At 34.9% G+C, this 19,157-nt stretch overlaps 2 protein-coding genes across 3 annotated transcripts; one reads left to right on the plus strand and one right to left on the minus strand.

Moving 5' to 3' along the window:
* The first annotated feature begins 11,302 nt into the window (after positions 1-11,302).
* On the plus strand, positions 11,303-15,331 carry LOC110672908 (purine permease 3-like). Of its 2 annotated transcripts, XM_058133941.1 has the most exons (5): positions 11,303-12,507; positions 12,796-12,843; positions 13,418-13,537; positions 13,661-14,459; positions 14,842-15,331. In XM_058133941.1, the coding sequence occupies exons 4-5, from the start codon at positions 13,716-13,718 to the stop codon at positions 15,154-15,156; spliced, it is 1,059 nt and encodes a 352-aa protein (XP_057989924.1). In that variant the 5' UTR covers positions 11,303-12,507; positions 12,796-12,843; positions 13,418-13,537; positions 13,661-13,715; the 3' UTR covers positions 15,157-15,331. The 2 variants fall into 2 exon arrangements, 1 of the variants encoding a protein (XP_057989924.1); XR_009143201.1 differs by lacking the exons at positions 11,303-12,507; positions 13,661-14,459 and having other exon boundaries at positions 12,633-12,843; positions 14,842-14,981.
* A 406-nt stretch (positions 15,332-15,737) lies between these two features.
* Positions 15,738-16,217, minus strand: LOC131172802 (DNA-directed RNA polymerase V subunit 7-like). The gene is made up of 2 exons (XM_058134323.1): positions 16,091-16,217; positions 15,738-15,910 (listed from the first exon to the last, which is right to left on the minus strand). The coding sequence occupies exons 1-2, from the start codon at positions 16,215-16,217 to the stop codon at positions 15,738-15,740; spliced, it is 300 nt and encodes a 99-aa protein (XP_057990306.1).
* Positions 16,218-19,157: the final 2,940 nt, after the last annotated feature.

A 19,157-nucleotide genomic window follows, 5' to 3' on the forward strand; every position in this document is an offset into this window, starting at 1 on the left:
GCATAAATGCAGTGTTTCTTAAACAGAAAAAATTGGAGAAAAATTCTAAGAAAAATATATGATGAAAGTAAAATTATTTAGAGATATTCTATGGTGTTTGTTAAATTTTTGAGTGATTATAGAATATTTTTGAAAAATATAGATGGATTTTAGTTAGATTTTTAGCATATAAACATATAAGATTATTTAAAATTATGATATTTAAATTTTATATGATTGGTTGAAGCTTGAGGATGGAGGTTTAAATATGTGAATATTGAATTGGATTGAATTAAGAATATGTTAGCTGTTGGAAACTTATGAAATTGATTAATATTCTTGAATAAAATATTCGTAGTAGCTTAGAAAATTATAATTCCTTTTCATTAGCTTAGTAATATTGCTAAGGTCCGCGGGGAAAAGTTTTGAAATTTTTAGAGCTCGTTTGGGTAGTTTTTGCAAAAGGGTTAAATTATAAGGACTAAACTGTAATTTTTCATATTGTGATTGTTCACTATTTGGATGGGCCCAGGAGGGGCCTTGTGATGTGATTGAGTTGTGATTGTGTGATTAGCGGATATAGAAGTGTATTTTGAAGCCTTTTGCAAGTTGGGTAGGTCATAGGTATAGGGGAGACTCTGCTGAATTTTCGACACAAATTAGGATGTGTTTGCCTCTTTAAAATTTATTTTTAAATGAATTAGCACTAATAAATTCACAATAAAATTATGTAGGTAATCAGGGTCAACTATCTTCCTTCACCCAACCTCTACAGTCGTCTCTGATGTACTGTGAGTAAAATATTAATTTTAATTGTAATTTCGATATTATTATATGTTCAAGCATGCCCATGCATCACTTATATGTATATATCTATGTAATTAAACTCTAGGCACGTTTTATATTGCATTCATAATTGTTAAAGTGCCATGGATGTTGTTTGTGGTAATTTGGAGCAGTGTGCGTGCATTGGCGTGCGTGTGGTATGGTGTTGGATATGGACAGGACAGGTAGACACAGCTTGAGATCTTTGCTGAGACCCGGTCCTTCGGGGTAAACACAGCTTGAGTTCTTCGCTGGGACCCCGTATTTGGTTTATTAAGTGAAAGTCTAGCTTGAGATCTTCGCTGGCAGAGGTTGGATTAAGAGGGATATATAGGGGATCAGCTCCCATATATGTATTGTCTGACACTCTCGGGTGTGTGAGTGCTCCAAATTGCCTTTTTGATGTGTTTTGTATGAAATTTATGACGATGTTGTATTTCACTCTGCAGGGTGCATTAGCTTTAGATAGCTATAGAGATTATGGTTAAAATTAATATTTTACTCTCTGAGTCAAATGCTCACTCCTGTTCACCATATTTTTCCAGGCTACAGGAGAAAACCTTTTTTAGAATAACCTGTTCCTTCCCTTGCAGGTTATGAAAATAAAAATTTCTTAACTGTATTATTATTATTATTATCTAAATTTATAATTTAGAACTCCGCATGTACTATTAGTAACATTAATCCTGTCAGGGACTATATGAATTTAAGTTTTTGTATTAACAAATGAAAAATTTTTATGAGTCTTGAATAGTTTGTAAATGATGTAACAAGGTTGAGCTGGGCTCCCCTAATTTTAGTTTCGGATAATTGCTGGGCTAAATTTGGCCCAAAATAAAATTATAATAGTTTAATTTAAATAATTTTATATGCATATTGGGCCTAAATTGTGGGCCTGGTCATGGGTTTGAGAACAGTAAGGCTTACTACGGGCCTCGGGGGCTTTATACCGACCCAGGTACCAGTGCTGGTCCGGCCCATAGGTTGGGTCATGATAAGAGTGGTATCAAAGCTTAGGCTCTAGATTCATGGGAAAGAATATACTTGGGAGTGTAAAACGAGTCTTGTTAGGATGTTACATGCGGAGTATAGAATTCTGTTTTGTCTTTTTCTGTAATTCTTTGTTTCTAGATTCTGCGTTGTACCTCAGGAAATATAAGAATACCTCAATTAGTGTCTTCATTTTCGTGGAGTACATAGAAATGTGAAATAGATTTAGCAAACGTATTGAGGTCTACCATGAAAATACGTACTCTAATAAATACTATATTTTTATCAGTATGGGTTTAAGTGGTATGCCCATTTCGTGCAAGGCACGAGCACATAAAGGTGATTTTGGCAATATAGTTGCTTCAGATGGGAGTGAGGATACCACTGCTAATAGTCATCAGTGGATGACCCAGTCAGAATAAGTTTATGACAATAGTAGATTCGGGAGAGATAAGAAATTAGGAGATCTAGTCTGTCAGGGCATACCGTAGTAACTATGCAATATGCTCAAAGTTTATGCTGTAAGCTGCATATTATAGTACTGACATGAAATTATTGTGTAGAGCTACATGCATCCCCGTGGTGCTCAATAATGAGGGTGTTTGAGGATGGCCTCTATTTTGGTACAGTTATGCCAGAATAGAGTTCTATATCTGCAAAGGAGTTGGGAACTCCTAGTTAGGGATCTAGAGCTAGAATATCGAAAGGTCACAGTTGGATGGTAACTAGAGTCAGTGACTTGGTTACCTTAGCATGAGCTAGAGTTACATCAAGAGTTTCCATCAGACCAGAAGTTGTGGATTAGTTGCAAAGTAAAGGTGACATCTATAGAGTGAGATCATCTAGTCTTCAGTATGGAATTTTGGATGGTTTTGCCAGTACTACAGACGTTTTGCTTAGAGCTTAGTGAGAATAGTATACCTTGTGTGTATCAGCAAGGTGTAAAGTACAACTTTACTACCTATAGAAGGTCGAAACTATGAATTGATGATTTATAGAGCTATGATATGATAAGAGAGTCATTAATTTGACATGGTTTTGGCAAGGTAGTAAATGTAGTACCTTTGTTGCAGTAAGTTAGGGTATAGTCCTATCTTTTCAGAAGGGATCGAAGGTTATTACTGATAATGATGACTTATGGAATAGTGTCCCAGATGGGACTGTAGAGTGTGGTAGAGAGTAGTTGGCTCGGGTATCCTGGAGAGGATATAAGTTCCATTATATGAATCATATATAATCAGATCATGATGGATGTAAATCCTTTGAATTGGATGACAGGTTTGGGTGCCCAGTATCTTAAGTTTTGGCTAATTGAGTAAACATGAAAAAAAAAAAAAATAATAATAATAATAACAACAACAATAACAATAACAAATAAATAAAATTGCTGCAGAATCAGTTCTCGAGGTAGTAAGGGTATTATGTAAGCTAAATGATAAGAATAGAGATCATACAATAAAAGTATGACTGTAATTTCCTGAGTTCCTTTCTAACTTCATATTGTTCAAAACAATAGTATAATCTAATTATAATAGTGTTAAGAGTAATAAATTAGCGAAGATAAATCACAGAAGGCCAATGGATAGAGAAAGTGCAGAATGAAAGTTTGGACAATTGATTGCATATCCAATATAATCTAAATGCCAATGGAAGTACTAGCTAGAGTGGTCAAAGGACCAAATATGAGTAGCACAGATATGTGATAACGCGGTAGAGACTCTGAAAGATATAGTTAAAAAGTACAGCTGTCATTTTAGGAAGAAGAATGGAACCAGGGATAGAATAGTCAAGTTCTATTTTGGGTAAGACAAAGGAAATAAATGAAAGGACAACCTGAAGGGCGCATAATAAAAGGAACAAAGTTAAGATATAGGGTATGCTAAGTGTTATTCTTGGCAAGGTAAATGACAAGGATAGAGAACCCAAAATGGGACCACATTAGTGAGAATAGTGATGGAGGTATGGAATCTAGTAATGTAATGCTCAGAGCATGATGTAGTTGAGGTAGTGCCAGGGGCTAAAATATAGAGCTTGAAGTTACATGATTGGATCATACTCTATCTATTCCCTATTCCTAAAGTGAAGTGGATAGCAATGGGGCAAGATTCTTTTAACTTGTTAACAGTATCAAGAAGATTAGACGAGGAATACAATAATAATGAGCAAAAGCTAGAAGGTGTGCGATGGTATTGCGGACTATCTAATTAGGCAGAGAAAAAGAAGTTAGTAAGTAGTAAGTTGAATAAAAGTCAATCTAAGGGATTAAATAGGTATGATGAGAGGAAAAGAATGATAGATAATGACACATAGGTTTTAGGTCAGATTTTTGAGATAGTGAGAAGGTAGTTAGAGGTTCGTTATGAATGTCAAGCAAACATTTTCAATGTGATCAACAGAATCACTTTGTAGTGAAGCAATAACGACAGAACAACGATAGGGGTAGAATGAAAAGTGACAAGTATGAGTGGTTATAAATCACTAGAAAGTTCAATGATCAAATTAATGACCATAGATAAGGGTGGAATTAGTGCTGGAAGAATCTATTAGTGAGAGAAATCTTTCAGGATTCAATAAAAGTTAAAGGCACAATATAAATGATGATAGATATGAATCATAGGTCGAGTATAAGTAAAGTTAATAAATTATAAAATATTATGTCAGGAAGGACAATGGTATGGTAAAGGGTTCATGCATATGATACCTTATAGGTAGAGCACAATTGTGCTAGGAGATGATGAAATTTGAAGAGAAAGACTAAGAAACATAGGTTAAATGTTATTATATGGACAATCGGGCGTAGTTGAATATAAAAGGATATTTTTCTTTCTTTTCAAGTTTAGTTTGTGCTTTTGGTTCTAGAGGGTTATATAAGGAACAGAGACTGAGTCAAGGAGACCTAGTTATTTGAGAGTTTGGTAGGCACCAATTCATACACAATTTCCTGATATGAGAATAACAGTAAGTGCATACCTAGTATTAAGTATGACAGGACGATCAGAATAATGACAGGAGTTAAATCGAGCTAGTTACTAGGGCTTACAACCCTTTTGAACTATAAGCTGGAGGAAGTGCTATTTGCTAATGAGTTACAGCGAATGAAATTGTTGCTAATAGAAAAAGTTGAGGTTGAAGTTTGGAAAGCTATGGGCAATATATGTGATTATATTAAGGAGAATGAACACGTGAAGTATCTTGTTCAGAATTAAGGCATGACACATATTTTCCACAGCCGTGTTAGTTCATATGGAACTTATAATTTCTGGGGCTCCTATCCATCCAGGATGAGCAATTTCCTACTAAGGCTGGTAGGGAATGATAATGTTCTGATAGGTAAGTTGGGAAAGGAGATACAAAAAGAATTTTCTATGGTTAATTACAAGTCTTACATAAGGTGAAAAATGTGCTGGTAGGAGTAAATCGTAAGGTTAGAATTCTAGAAGTAATGGAACTAGTAATCAAGATAAGACTAAGAAATAAAAAGAAAGTTAAAGTTGATGATGGGATAGACATCTTTGAATGAAAAGGTGTAAGGGTTAGATAGGACTAAAATTAAGGAATAAGTACGGCAGGTTGAAAAGATATCAACAATACCAAAAATAGGAAAAAAGAAGTGGATAAGATCCAAAGGACAGGAATAAAGCTCGGTAGAGCTAGTTAAAATGATGAGGATAAGAAGGAATATGTATGCTAGGAACACATTAAGAGATGTTTGAAATCAGTTATTATGAGATAATATATTAAAGGAGTAGTGGAGCCTCGATCTAAGTGCCAATGTGTCAGAAGTAGGACACATATTAAGAAGCTTTAGGAAGAAGTCTAGATATTTTCGTTCCAGAGAAGGAGTGGGAAACGATAAAGTCGCATAGACTGAGTTGTCAGGGAATATAAACACTTTTGTCACCTAAAAGGAGAGACCCAGTTCACTTTCCAATGTTGATAAATGATACACTTGGCCCTTGGAGGGGACTTTACCTGACTGGTTACATAAGATGGACAGAGGTTAGTCTAAGTACCTTAGTAATGACACAAATAGATTGGAAAATTGAAGTATAATGAAAGTGAGAAGATGCATTGGTACTAACCGTTAAGGTCAAAGGATAAGTAAAGGTTTCGAACGAGATGTATATGATAGGTGCTACAGGAAAGCATTTCATAGGATACTATGGGGTAAGGAACATAATTTATGTTTTGGGGAAACAGAGATTATTGAAACAAAGGAATGAGGACTGAAGTCACCAAGAGACACGTTAGGGAGTAATAAAAGTGAGGTAAGCGCCAAAGTTGATTAAAGTTATCAGATATCAAGTCGAGAGTAGTGGAGTTACAATGAATACTTGAGATGTCAGAAAAATGGTCAATGAATAGTCAAGAGATAAGAGCATCTCTAGGAAGAGATGATGACAGTTAGGATACTATAGTAGAATCAGAGAGCAGTAGAATGTCATATATAATATATGAGGAGTTTGAAGAATAAATGTTTTACTAATCTCTACACAACTGGAGGAGTAATGATTGCATTTGTTCTAATAATCTTCTTTTCCTTATCTCTTGTTTATTCAAAAATTCGAGGGCAAATTTTTCTTAAGGGGGGAAGAATGTAACAACCAAAAAAAAAAAAAAAAAAAAAAACAAAACAAGCCGCTCCCCCTCCCTTTTTCTTCAAGCCGGCAAGCCTCTAGCCACCATGGCCGGCCGGTGAGGCATCCCGCCCACCTTGGGAGACGCCAGCGAGCTGCAAGCTGGCTGGCAGCGGCACAAATGGAGGAGTTTTCCTCCTCAACGCGCTCATAGTGGGCAGCAACTTCCTGACGGGATTCCGGCTTCATCCGACGTCCGATCGAGGCGATTCAAGTGGCGTTGGAAAGCTTGTTCCGAGAGCTTTCTTTTGATACCCATTTTGCAGCAAATGGAGGTCGGATGAGTGAGATGTGGAGGAGAGAATTTTCAGGTTTTTCAAGCTGCTGGGTCAGATCTAGGACGATCCGACCGTTGGATTGACAATCCGAGACCACTTATGGACTGAGGGAGAGGAGAGGAACATGATGGTATGATCAGATCCGGCAAATATCGCCGGTGACCCTCGGCCGGCCACTGTGCGCAGTTATTGACTATCCGAGACCACTTATGGACTGAGGGAGAGGAGAGGAACATGATGGTATGATCAGATCCGGCAAATGTCATCGGTGACCGGCGGTCGGCCACTGTGCGCGGTGGTTCCGGCGGTGGCTCCGGTGAGCTTTGGAGATGATTCAACTTTCAAAGGCTTCCTCATAAATTTTTGAAATTTTTGAGACACAGATAAGCTTCGGGTAAGATTATTTTCATTATTTCTCTGTCTGTGGAGCATAAATATAGTGTTTCTTAAACAGGAAAAATTGGAGAAAAATTTTAAGAAAAATATATGATAAAAGTAAAATTATTTAGAGATATTCTATAGTGTTTGTTGAATTTTTGAGTGATTGTAGAATATTTTTGAAAAATATAAATGGATTTTAGTTAGATTTTTAGCATATGGGCATATAAGATTATTTGAAATTATGATATTTAAATTTTATATGATTGGTTGAAGCTTGAGGATGGAGGTTTAAATATGTGAATACTGAATTGGGTTGAATTAAGAATATGTTAGCTGTTAGAAACTTATGAAATTGAGTAATATTCTTGAATAAAATATTCGTGGTAGCTTAGAAAATTATAATTCATTTTGCATTAGCTTAGTAATATTGCTAAGGACTGCAGGGCAAAGTTTTGGAATTTTTAGAGCTCATTTGGGTAGTTTTTGCAAAAGTGTTAAATTATAAGGACTAAACTGTAATTTTTCATATTGTGATTGTTGACTGTTTAGATGGGCCCAGGAGGGGCCTTGTGATGTGATTGAGTTGTGATTGTGTGATTGGCGGATATAAAAGTGTATTTTGAAGCCTTTTGCCGGTTGGGTAGGTCCTAGGTATAGGGGAGACTGTGCTGAATTTTCGGCACAAATTAAGATGTGTTTGCCTCTTTAAAATTTATTTTTATATGAATTAGTACTAATAAATTCACAATAAAATTATGTAGGTAATCAGGGTCAACTATCTTCCTTCACCCAACCTCTATAGTCGTCTCTGGTGTACTGTGAGTAAAATATTAATTTTAATTGTAATTTCGATATTATTATATATTCAAGCTTGCCCATGCATCACTTATATGTATATATCTATGTAATTAAACTCTAGGCATGTTTTATATTGCATTCATAACTATTAAAGTGCCATGGATATTGTTTGTGGTAATTTGGAGCAGTGTGTGTGCGTTGGTGTGCGTGTGGTATGGTGTTGGATATGGACAGGACGAGTAGACACGGCTTGAGATCTTCGCTGGGATCCGGTCTTTTGAGGTAGACACGGCTTGAGTTCTTCGCTGGGACCCCGTATTTGGTTTATTAAGCAAAAGTCCGGCTTGAGATCTTCGCTGGCAGAGATTGGATTAAGAGGGATGTATAGGGGATCAGCTCCTATATATGTATTGTCTGATACTCTCAGGTGTGTGAGTGCTCCAAATTGCCTTTTTGATGTGTTTTGTATGAAATTTATGACGATGTTGCATTTCACTCTACATGGTGCATTAGCTTTAGATAGTTATAGAGATTATGATTAAAATTGATATTTTACTCTGAGTCGAACGCTCACTCCTGTTCACCATATTTTTCCAGGCTACAGGAGAAGATCTTTTTCAGAATAACCTGTTCCTTTCCTCGCAGGTTATGAAAATAAAAATTTCTTAACTGTATTATTATTATCTAAATTTGTAATTTAGAACTCCGCATGTGCTAGTAGTAGCATTAATCTTGTCAGGGATTGCATGAATTTAAGTTTTTGTATTAACAAATGAAAAATTTTTATGAGTCTTGAATAGTTTGTAAATAATATAACAGGGTTGAGCTGGGCTCCCCTAATTTTAGTTTCGGATAATTGCTGGGCTAAAGTTGGCCCGAAATAAAATTATAACAGTTTAATTTAAATTATTTTATATGCATATTGGACCTAAATTGTGGGCTTGGTCATGGGTTTGAGAACTTTAAGGCTTACTACGGGCCTCGAGGCTTTATGCCAGCCTAGGTCCTAGTGCCAGTCCGGCCAGTAGGTTGGATTGTGACACTTATTTTATTCAATAATAAAATATAAAATTACTATTCTCTGTTCCCACTTTCATATAAAAAAATAATATAAATAATTTATATTTAATAAAATACCAGTGTTATATATTGATCCACTCACCTGTACTAAAGACATATTAAAACCTAGACCGCTGGAGCACCCTTAGTATCTACTATAGTAGCTGGATCCTCTTCTAAAGTTAAAGAAAATAAAAATGAATCAAGACAGGAATTTAAATCCTATGATGGAAATATGAAATATGAAATGCATAATCTCATTCTAAAAAAAATTCTAAGAGAATCCACCTCGACTGCTGAAGCACCCTTAGTATCTACTATAGTAGTTGGATCCTCTTCTAAAGTTAAAGAAAATAAAAATGAATCAAGACAGGAATTTAAATCCTAAGATGGAAATATGAATTATGAAATGCATAATCTCAGTCTAAAAAAATTTCTAAGAGAATCCGCCTATATTTTAGTATAATTCAAATGTTCCCAAATTTTCCAATGACTCTAACAAGCACTCTAAAAGTTACAACAAATCACAAGATAATTAAAATTTCCATTTAAAACTTATACAAAAATACCTATACTTTTCTCAACTATTTTTTTCATTTCCTACACATTGATCCATTCATAATATTTCCATTCACTTCCCTTGTAATTCCTACCAATTCTATTCTTCAAAATAAAAATTAGCAACATAATAATGATAAATCCAATTCCTTAGCTCATTCTTAAAATAACATACCTAAATTGGAATTAAAATTAATGTTAAGCTTGCTCAACAAATCCTAGGACATATATGAAATTTTTTTACTCAATTCTTCAATAAACAAACTTTACTATAAGTTATTCAATAATATTAAGCAACCATGGAAGCTCATGATGTAGCCTAACAATTTAAAATAAAGAAAATTCAACTTGAAAATCCTAGTATAGAGAAATTGACGTTTGGCTACCTATTGTCCATATCATTCTTTAGTTTCATTGTTACCCTAGAAGAATATCAACAACTTATTAAATCATGAAAGGAGGAAGCTATTAGTGTTACCTTGATTAAGAAACAACAAGAAAGAATTAAAGATATCAGAATCAATAAGTTTAATTTCTTGATTTTAGAATTAAATTTCTTGATTTAATCTCAAAAATTAATAAGTTCCATTTTTTGATTTTCTTGATTTTTGGATTAAATTAAGTTTAAATTGTAACTTTTGGACTAAATTAGATAAAAGTTGAAAATAAGATAAATTAAACTTTCTAATAAGCACAACAGGTATAATTGAGGTTTAAGCCATAATCTTAGCAAGCACTTAATATAAATCGGCCACAATCAACTATTAGTTATCATTATCACTTAACATTAACCACTATCAGTTGCATCAAATAATTAAATCAAATAGACTCTTAAATCATGAGATTTTTTTTTCACATTGACTGAGTTAAAAAAGGTGTTTGGCTTAACTTATAAGTTGGTCTTAAATTGATTTGTTTGTTTAACATACTTTTAGAGCTTTTAAGTTGTGCTTATAAAAAAAGGAAAAAAAATTAAGATAAGGAAGATGAGCTTTTCATCTTGACGCTTATAAGCTAGATGCTTATAAGTTAATTTGACTCAATATTTTATTATATTACTCTCATTTAATTTTATAATTTTACTATGTATCCTTATTGTATTTATTCTCATATTCATTTTAAAAAAAAATTTTTCCTACAATATTTTAAATAAATTATTTACATTAATTTTAATAAATTTAAAATCACTTTTTATTGATTTTAATAAAATATTTTTCCATAAAAATTTATTTATTTAATTTAAAATTAAATTATGTTATAATATAATTTAAATATATTTTAATAATATTATAATAAAATATTGAGTTAATGTAATTTATCATTTGAGAAAATAATTTAGTAGACTTTTTAGTTATTTTAATAATAAATATATTTATAAGTTATTTTTTACTAAACGTGACTGTTTTTTATTAATAATTTATAAGTATTTTAATCAAATATATAACTGTTTAAAATTTTAAATATTTATGAGCTTAAATTAACTTATAAACTATTAGTATTTATAAATTAATTTTTATGAGTTAAGCTAAATACTCTTTAAATTTTGCATTCTTTTTTTTATTTAGATAAGTACTATATTTTATTTTGCCCTGTTGGCTGAAAAAATCAAACCTTATCACAATTTGGCGCTTATTCAATCTTTTTATTTTTGACACAATCAATCAAAATTTTAAAATATATAAAAATTTTACCCAAATTTTAAATTGAATCTAGAGAAGCTGACATGCTACGAGCCAGATAAGCTTGACCATAGTTAAAAGCAAACTAACCCCGATCAACAATGAAACCAAAATTAAAATTATTGCTCCTCATTTGCAATCCCCAAATTAAACGAGGGAACACTTCACTGATAGAAGATAAGAGGTGTCAAAGAACCAGTTCTCAATATCGACAATGTCAAGGAGATTATGCATGTCTTCAACTTCTGCACTTTCTTGCTGCTGCTGTGATATTGGAATTGGGAAACCCATTTTTGAATGCGCCTTTTCTCTATTGCTCTTTTTCCCTCTTGTTCTTTTTTTGCCTTTTGTGTACACATTTTGATTCTCTTGAAAACACTAGAGTTTTGAAAAAAGATTGTTCTTTATTAAGTGTTGTACCTTATTTCCAATTAAATATTGTTCCAATTTTAGATTGGTTTCTCTGTTTTGCTGTTTATTTTCTCAGAAAATTTAAGGAATGGAAAGGAATGAATTTTTTTTTTGATATATTGTGTATTTTTTTCTCGCATGTTTAAATGATGTGCTTAAATACTACATTAATCAAATACGGTTGCTAACGAGACAAATTTCACCCATATCATCATATATTTCTCTGCGTGATTGAAAATCTTGCCTTTTCTTAATAACCAAACACTGGATTTCACTTTCTTTCTTTCTTTTTTAATCTTGCATTTTCTTACTAACCAAACACTGAATTTTCACTGTTTTTTTAAGTAACGGATTATGCAATTTTTTTTTGCCCAGTAAAACAGTATGTTGATTGAAATAGTGCAAATATTTAGGTGGGAATGAATTCAGATTGTCACAATAATCTCAATTCTTGGTATAGTATTCATATAATCTCAAAAAAACAAGGGCTTAATTAATTTTGTTATCTACTTCTGGGTAAGAGGCTCGAACAATATATGATTTGCTGCATGTTGGTAAAGAAAAACAAATCCGAAAATTTAACTTGCTAATGTAGGATTAGATGTGACTAATAATATGAGCCCTTGGCACAGTATATTCCTGCTTGGGTAAGAGGAAAAGATGAACAAATCCTGAAGAAACTCCTGCTCGTGCTGAATTGTACATTGTTGGGCTTGGCAATTGTGGTGATCCATGAAAAGAAGAAAAATTATACGGCCCACGGCCACTTTGGTTGCCGTCCACGTTGCACTGCCACAAAACAGTCACTGAGCTCTTTGCAATACGTGTCCCTCAAGCTGAAGGGTCTTCTGCAGCTATTTGCACCTGCCAAAGCTAGCATTAAAAACTGCAAGTTCCATATATCCTTGCAAGGTATCGCCTTTTGAGTCGTGTATTACGTTGTTTCTTGTTTTGGATAAAATTGCTTTCTGCTTTCTTCTTTGGGTGAGGAGTTGGGGCGAGTGGTTTGTCCACGCCTTTCACTTCAAGGTATTTATCTTTCTACAAAATGAGGAGTTGGGTCGAGTGGTTTGCATGGCTTTTCATATGCTGCTACTCTCTTTAGCTACCACATAATTTGCTAGGACTGTCTTCTCTCAAAAATGGCCTTTTGGGTTGTTCTTATTCTTCTGGTGTTCTTTGATTTTGAGGTGGTGGCAGCCTAGGAAATCTTGTTCTGTTCAACATTCAATTTCCATTCTCGAGGAGGTAACTTTATGATTCTTTTTCTTGTGTAACTGCATGCCATTAATGTTTAGTTTCCTAACTGTTGAATGTGAGTCCTTTTTTTTTCTACTCCCTTGCTGATTATTAATCTCAGCCACCAATACTAGTGATGTTCTGAGTCGAGTAAATTTGGATCAATCAAATGTTAATCATATGGCTGAAAGTGCGGATAAATGAATTTTCCTTCTTACATTTGAATTCTGAAGAGGGATGTATTTATTTATGTTCTTATGTGATGATCTGTTAGAAGGTGATTTTCCAAGGGTCAAATCTCCAAAGATTCCTAATAATTTGTATTATTTGAGATTTGAAATTTATTGTATTATCTGGTATTCAAGAATTTGTAAAATCGCCTTGGGTTTTCCAAGGAAGACCATATTCATCTCCGCATTTTAAGACGCTTATACTACCACTGTGGGAAAATTCTTATTTGAACAAATCAATGGTAAATGAATAAAAAAGGAAAAATCAATATGGTGCTAAAAAGCAATAATCCATTGTGAATTCTGTCTTCTTCCCTGTGTATTAGACTGAATTAATCCATTTCTCTTTCTAGTGCAAATGAAGTTTACTGATTGGACATGTAAACCCCCAAAACCTGGAAATTACTCATAGACTAACTGCGGCAGAAGCCCTGCAGATCCTGCTTCCAGAAGTGTATGTAATATGAATCATTGTAAATTTAGCAAGCCTTACTTTTATATCCTGCAAGCATTTTGATGTCTTCATGTTCCTTAATTTATGTTTAAATAGGTACAAATAAGCCTGTTATAGAGAACTTTTTCAATATCATTGTCAGGATCCATTCTGTGAATTGTGATTCTTGAGATTGAGCAGATACTGTGCTTGCAAAGATGGAGACCGAAATTAGTAATAACCAAGTATCAGGTGAAGAAGAGAAGATGAGCAAATCCCTAAAGAAATTCCTGCTCATAGTGAACGGTGCAATGTTAGCGATAGGCAATTGTGGAGGTCCCCTTATCCAGCGTCTCTACTTCTTGAAAGGTGGTAAGGGTGTCTGGATATCAAGCTTTCTTCAGACAGCTGGTTGGCCATTTATCATATTTCCTCTCTTTGTTTCATACTTGTATCGTCGAAGGAAGAAGGGTTCCAGGGCCAAGCTTTTCTATATAAGCCCTCATCTCTTTTTAGCTTGTGCTGTCATAGGTGTTCTTACTGGCTTGGATGATTTTCTTGCTGCCTATGGTGTTTCTCTTCTACCCGTCACTACTTCTGCTCTTATAATAGCTACCCAACTGGGCTTTACTGCTGGATTTGCTTATATTTTGGTAAAGCAAAAGTTCACACCTTTTACCATTAATGCAATTTTCTTATTGTCGATTGGAGCTGTTGTCCTAGTCCTCCATGCTAGTTCTGATCGCCCTGCTCATGAAACCGACAAACAGTACTTTATGGGTTTTTTTATGACACTTGGAGCTTCAGCGCTTTATGGGTTTGTGCTACCCTTGATCGAGTTGACATATAAGAAAGCACAGCAGACCATCACTTACACTCTAGTTATGGAGATGCAGATGGTTCTGTCTTTCTTCGCTACTGCATTCTGCACCGTTGGGATGCTTCTGCATAAGGATTTTGCGGTTTCCTCTCTCTCTCTCTCTCTCTCTCTCTCTCTCTCTCTCTCTCTTTCTCTCTCTCTCTCTCTCTCTCTCACACACACACACACACACAAGCTTACATATATATTCAAGAACATGTCCTCAATGGTAATTTCCTTTGATAAACAGTACTTATTTCGATAAACAGTACTTATCCTCTAATTAAATTTCAATGCTACATCATAGAAAGGGATATGAACTCTTAAGCGGCTAAAATTGAGGGAGTGTTACCACTTCCTATTTATCTGAACTTGGGACTTCTATACATATCAAATGGTTGCTTACCTTAGCATTATGATAATGTTGAATGACAATTAAGAATGAAATCTAAAATGGATATTATAACTGGCATGGCTTGATGCAGACAATTCCAGGAGAGGCAAGAGACTTCGAGCTTGGGAGAGCAAAATATTATGTGGTGATGGTGTTTACTGCAGTATTTTGGCAATTCTTCTTCATGGGAGCAGTTGGTGTCGTTTTCTGTCATTCCTCGTTGCTCTCTGGTATTATAATTGCTACTCTGCTGCCAGTGACAGAGACATTAGCTGTGTTGTTCTACCATGAAAAATTCCGAGTGGAGAAGGGGATTTCTCTTGTTTTGTCTCTCTGGGGCTTCATTTCTTACTTCCATGGTGAACTCCAGCAAAACAAGAAACTTAGAATCAGGCTTCAAAATTAGGAGAAGTTCGATCATATGTTGGATATATGTAATAAGTGCTTGTATATGTTTGTTACCAAGTTTCAGATTGAGAGACAATTGTTATCATGTGACCATGCCTGATTTAAAAGTTCTGTCCAACTGAAGTTTTTAACTGCATGATAAGCTCACTTGAAATAAGAGAGTTGCTTCTTTACCGTGTTTTGCTATTTTTTGTATGCTCAATATTGCTTTCGTTTTTGTTGTTGTTGGGATTAACTACATGTAGCGTTTTAAATGTTTCCAGGGTTTTGTTCTTACCAAACAAACTGTAACAAGTTGATATCTATAACAAAATATTGGCATACAAGAACATTAAGAGCTGAAGAATTCCCATCCGCTATTGAATTGTATGATTTTTCAACATCAGCAAACAGAAGTCAGTACAGAAATTTCTAAACATGCATAAAATCAGATCACTACAGTTTACGACTGGGAGCTAAGGTATCCAGGAAAATTCATTGCTCCAAAAAGAATAGCAAGCATGCCTCCACTTAAGCTAAGTTCAACTGTAGAAGTTACAAAGATTTACATGTATCTCCAGGAAAGTAGAACGCAGGCCTCTAGGACACTGGTCCAAGATAATCGCCCTCCAAACTAACCAATGCCTGAAACTCCCTTTCTGAATCAAGCCACTTTGTTCCAATAACAATGAATCTTACCACCGCATCTTTTTCAATCTTTGACATCTTGTCATTCAGAAAGACTAGATTCTCTTCAGGAACATAATGGTAATCTAGCATTTTCATATAAGAGAGATACATATGCTCAGTTGGTTCACATCTCAAGAAAACACCATGCTTGAGTACCTTGTGAACAACCCCTTCATGCTATAGTTTTAAAGCATTGCTTGCTCTTCTTCAAAATCCATTCATGTCCAATCTCATAAATCAGAAAGATAACGAAGGAAACACACCTCTCCACCTGCTTGCTGCTCTTGGGCTTAACTGTAAAACTCTAATAAAGCATCCCCTTTGTGACAAGAATGCTACTAATGACGATAACTTGACTGCTCTGGACATTGTTTTGGCCACAGCTGACATTGTGAAAGCTAGTTTAATAAAGGTATTACAACTTAAACCATTACACATATGAGAACGGAATACAAAAACCTGATTTAGCACAAGTTTTATTCATTATAAAACCTTCATGTAACCCAACAGAGATGATAAAGACCATATAAGATAAAAACAACTATTCTTCTTCAACATAAATATTAATATTCAATGTTTTAGCAACTTTTGATATTGACACTTCAGCAATCTCATATGGGAAAAGATGACTAAAGGAATCTCAATAAATACATGAAATTAGCCAACAAAGCATAATGAAAAAACTAAGTGCGTCACTTCAATAACTGACTGACGGTAGATGGGCTATCTACCACTTGAATTAACTAGGTATATACAATCATGTGCGTTCAGTAGAAATTTATACTTTGGACCAAAAAAAAAAAGAAATGAAAGCAGAAGAGATAAATTCACAAAAATAGAGAAATATCACCGTATAACCCTAATCCTATGTTGAATTTTTTAACAAGTTAGAGACAATAATAAAAATAAATCACAGTGCCAAAGAAAGACAATACACTCCAGTATTTTCATCAAGAAATCATGCCAAAACTTCTCGCACAGAACTTTTAGGCTCAGTTATAGTAGATTCCTGCATCAATCTTGACTAGCCACACTACCTTAGAAGAATTGTGTTTCATTGCCATGCATGCTACATCTCTACATCATTGCAGTTTTTCAATGATTCAAGTGAACACACAATTATGTTCCACATATTTAGTGTTGTACAATGTAGACACACCCACCTGTTCACTAATTTACTAGAACCATCACCAATTATGCTCAAGCAAATCACTAATTTACTAGACCAATCATCAATTTTCAGTTTTGAAGTTTTATAGCTTTTCCATATGATATCAACACCAGCAGCATGCATGTTCAAAAGCAATCTAAAAACACACAACTAACTAATCCAATTGCTACCAGAAACCATCACACTTATGAGCAAAACAAACTCACTAATCCATCCCAGGAAGATTATAATACCATATGAAATTCCAGTTCAAAAAATTTAAAAAGACACATAAGAAATTTTACCACACAGCTTAATGAACTGTCTGATAACAAAAAACACAACTTTACATAGCTAAAAAGCACAGATTAATTAGAGGCCTGCTTTTCCCTCTCTCATTTTTGGTAGAATGACTTTCGTTGAACACAAATAAGCATACCCACAAACCATGTCTTCATTAAATTCTAGAAAAATAAAATAAAATAAAATAAATGATACCCAGAAAAACAAAATTTGAAAACAAAGGAAATTTATCATTCATGAAAAATCTCATGAATGATAGCCCAACAAACTTACATCAAAACCACCATAATACAACGACACAGAACACATAAAAAAGCTAATATTGGTATTAAAAAAATCCCTAACATTCGGCATTGTAGCATAAAAAGCCCCAAAAAAAGACAAAAAACAGAAAGCACAAATTACAAAATGCAAACAGAAAAAGTTATTAAGTGCTTCGGGGCAGAACCTGCTTTCGTCAGAGACGTTGCGAAATGCGGGTTCACTGGTTCTTCGAAGGTTGACCTTGTAACTCCCCCAAAATTTTAAATTTATGAGTATTTTTTGTATTTTAATTTTATTTAAATTTTAGAAATTTTTTTGGGATTTTTCGGATTTTAAAAATCGGATTCGATTTCCCGAAAATATAAACTTTGATCATTTTTAAAAAATTAATTTAAAGACCAGTGGCAAAACTAAAAATATATTTAGAGTCTACGTATTTTTCTGAGTTTTCTGAAATTTTTTCGAAATTTTTGGACCTCGTTTTCGGTCCCGAGGCAGAGTAAAAATTTAAAATTTTGTATTTCAAATCGAACCGGACCGGATCGGACCGGCTCCCTTTCCTTTTTTTCTTCCCCGCGCGCGTCGTTCCCTCTCCCCTTCTCTCTCTCTTTTCTCTCTCCTCCCTCCCGCCAGGCGACCACCTCTCCGCCACTCCGGTAGTGGCGCGCCCAACCTCCCGGCCCGGTAGGTTGCCGCGAAACGCGGAACGCGCAATCTCCCTCCCTCGCGTGTGCGTCGTTTCGGTTTCTCCGGCCAAAATCCAGCCGATCCGGCTACCAATTGGACCGGGTCTTGTGTCTAAAATCATATACTCGGCGAGAGCTTTCCATAGACACCAAGAACGCCGAAATCCATCGAGCGGTTTGTCCGATTTTTGCTCGGGAAGATTTTAGCCCATTTCGACTTTTGGGCTAGATTTCTCGAAAACCGTGAATCCCACGAGAAAACCGAGGCTACCAGCGCTCTCCACTCGTCGAGAGCTTCGCGGCGACATAAATTTCAAATTTTTCCGACACCGTTTTTCGGTGGGTCTCACGAAACTTCGCAGTATTTTTCCGAGCATTTAATGAGCTTAGAAAATTCTGAAAAAATTTATGTACTAACCCCCGTGTTATGGGCTTCGTGTAGGTATCCTCGATTCGCGGAAATTCGACAGTTGACCGGGTCTGCGAAATTCCGGCCAGACAGACCCGTTACCAGAAAAGTCTCCGAATTGGACCGAGGTTTTGGCTAGCCGCCCATTGTCAGACGTCCCGAGCACGTTCCCAAAGTCGGAATTGGCAAAGGTAAACCCGAACCTTGCTTTTTCATAATTTTCTAGTGCTTAAATAGGATTAAAAATCCATAAAATATTCGTGGTAGCTTAGAGAATTATGATTCTTTTTGCAATAGCTTAGTAATATTGCTAAGGACCGCGGGGCAAAGTTTTAGAATTTTTAGAGCTGATTTGGGCAATTTTTGCAAAAATGGTCAATTATAGGGACTAAATTGAAATTTTACATATTGTGATGGATGATTGATTTGATGGGCCCAGGAGGGGCTGTGTGATGTGATTGAGTTGTGGACATATGGATTGTGAATATAGAAGTGTGTTTTGAGCCCTTTTGCAGGTT

Source organism: Hevea brasiliensis, chromosome 14 (assembly GCF_030052815.1).
Source record: "Hevea brasiliensis isolate MT/VB/25A 57/8 chromosome 14, ASM3005281v1, whole genome shotgun sequence".
Lineage (NCBI taxonomy): Eukaryota > Viridiplantae > Streptophyta > Magnoliopsida > Malpighiales > Euphorbiaceae > Hevea > Hevea brasiliensis.

What these genes read in the sequence shown, in the direction of transcription:
- LOC110672908 (XM_058133941.1), top strand. Translation starts at nt 13,716, where the DNA reads ATGGAGACCGAAATTAGTAATAACCAAGTATCAGGTGAAGAAGAGAAG. An exon ending in TTCTGCATAAGGATTTTGCG is followed by an intron (nt 14,460 to 14,841) that starts GTTTCCTCTCTC and finishes GGCTTGATGCAG; the next exon opens with ACAATTCCAGGAGAGGCAAG.
- LOC131172802 (XM_058134323.1), bottom strand. Translation starts at nt 16,217, where the DNA reads ATGTCAGCTGTGGCCAAAACAATGTCCAGAGCAGTCAAGTTATCGTCA. An exon ending in AGCAGCAAGCAGGTGGAGAG is followed by an intron (nt 15,911 to 16,090) that starts GTGTGTTTCCTT and finishes TGAAAATGCTAG; the next exon opens with ATTACCATTATGTTCCTGAA.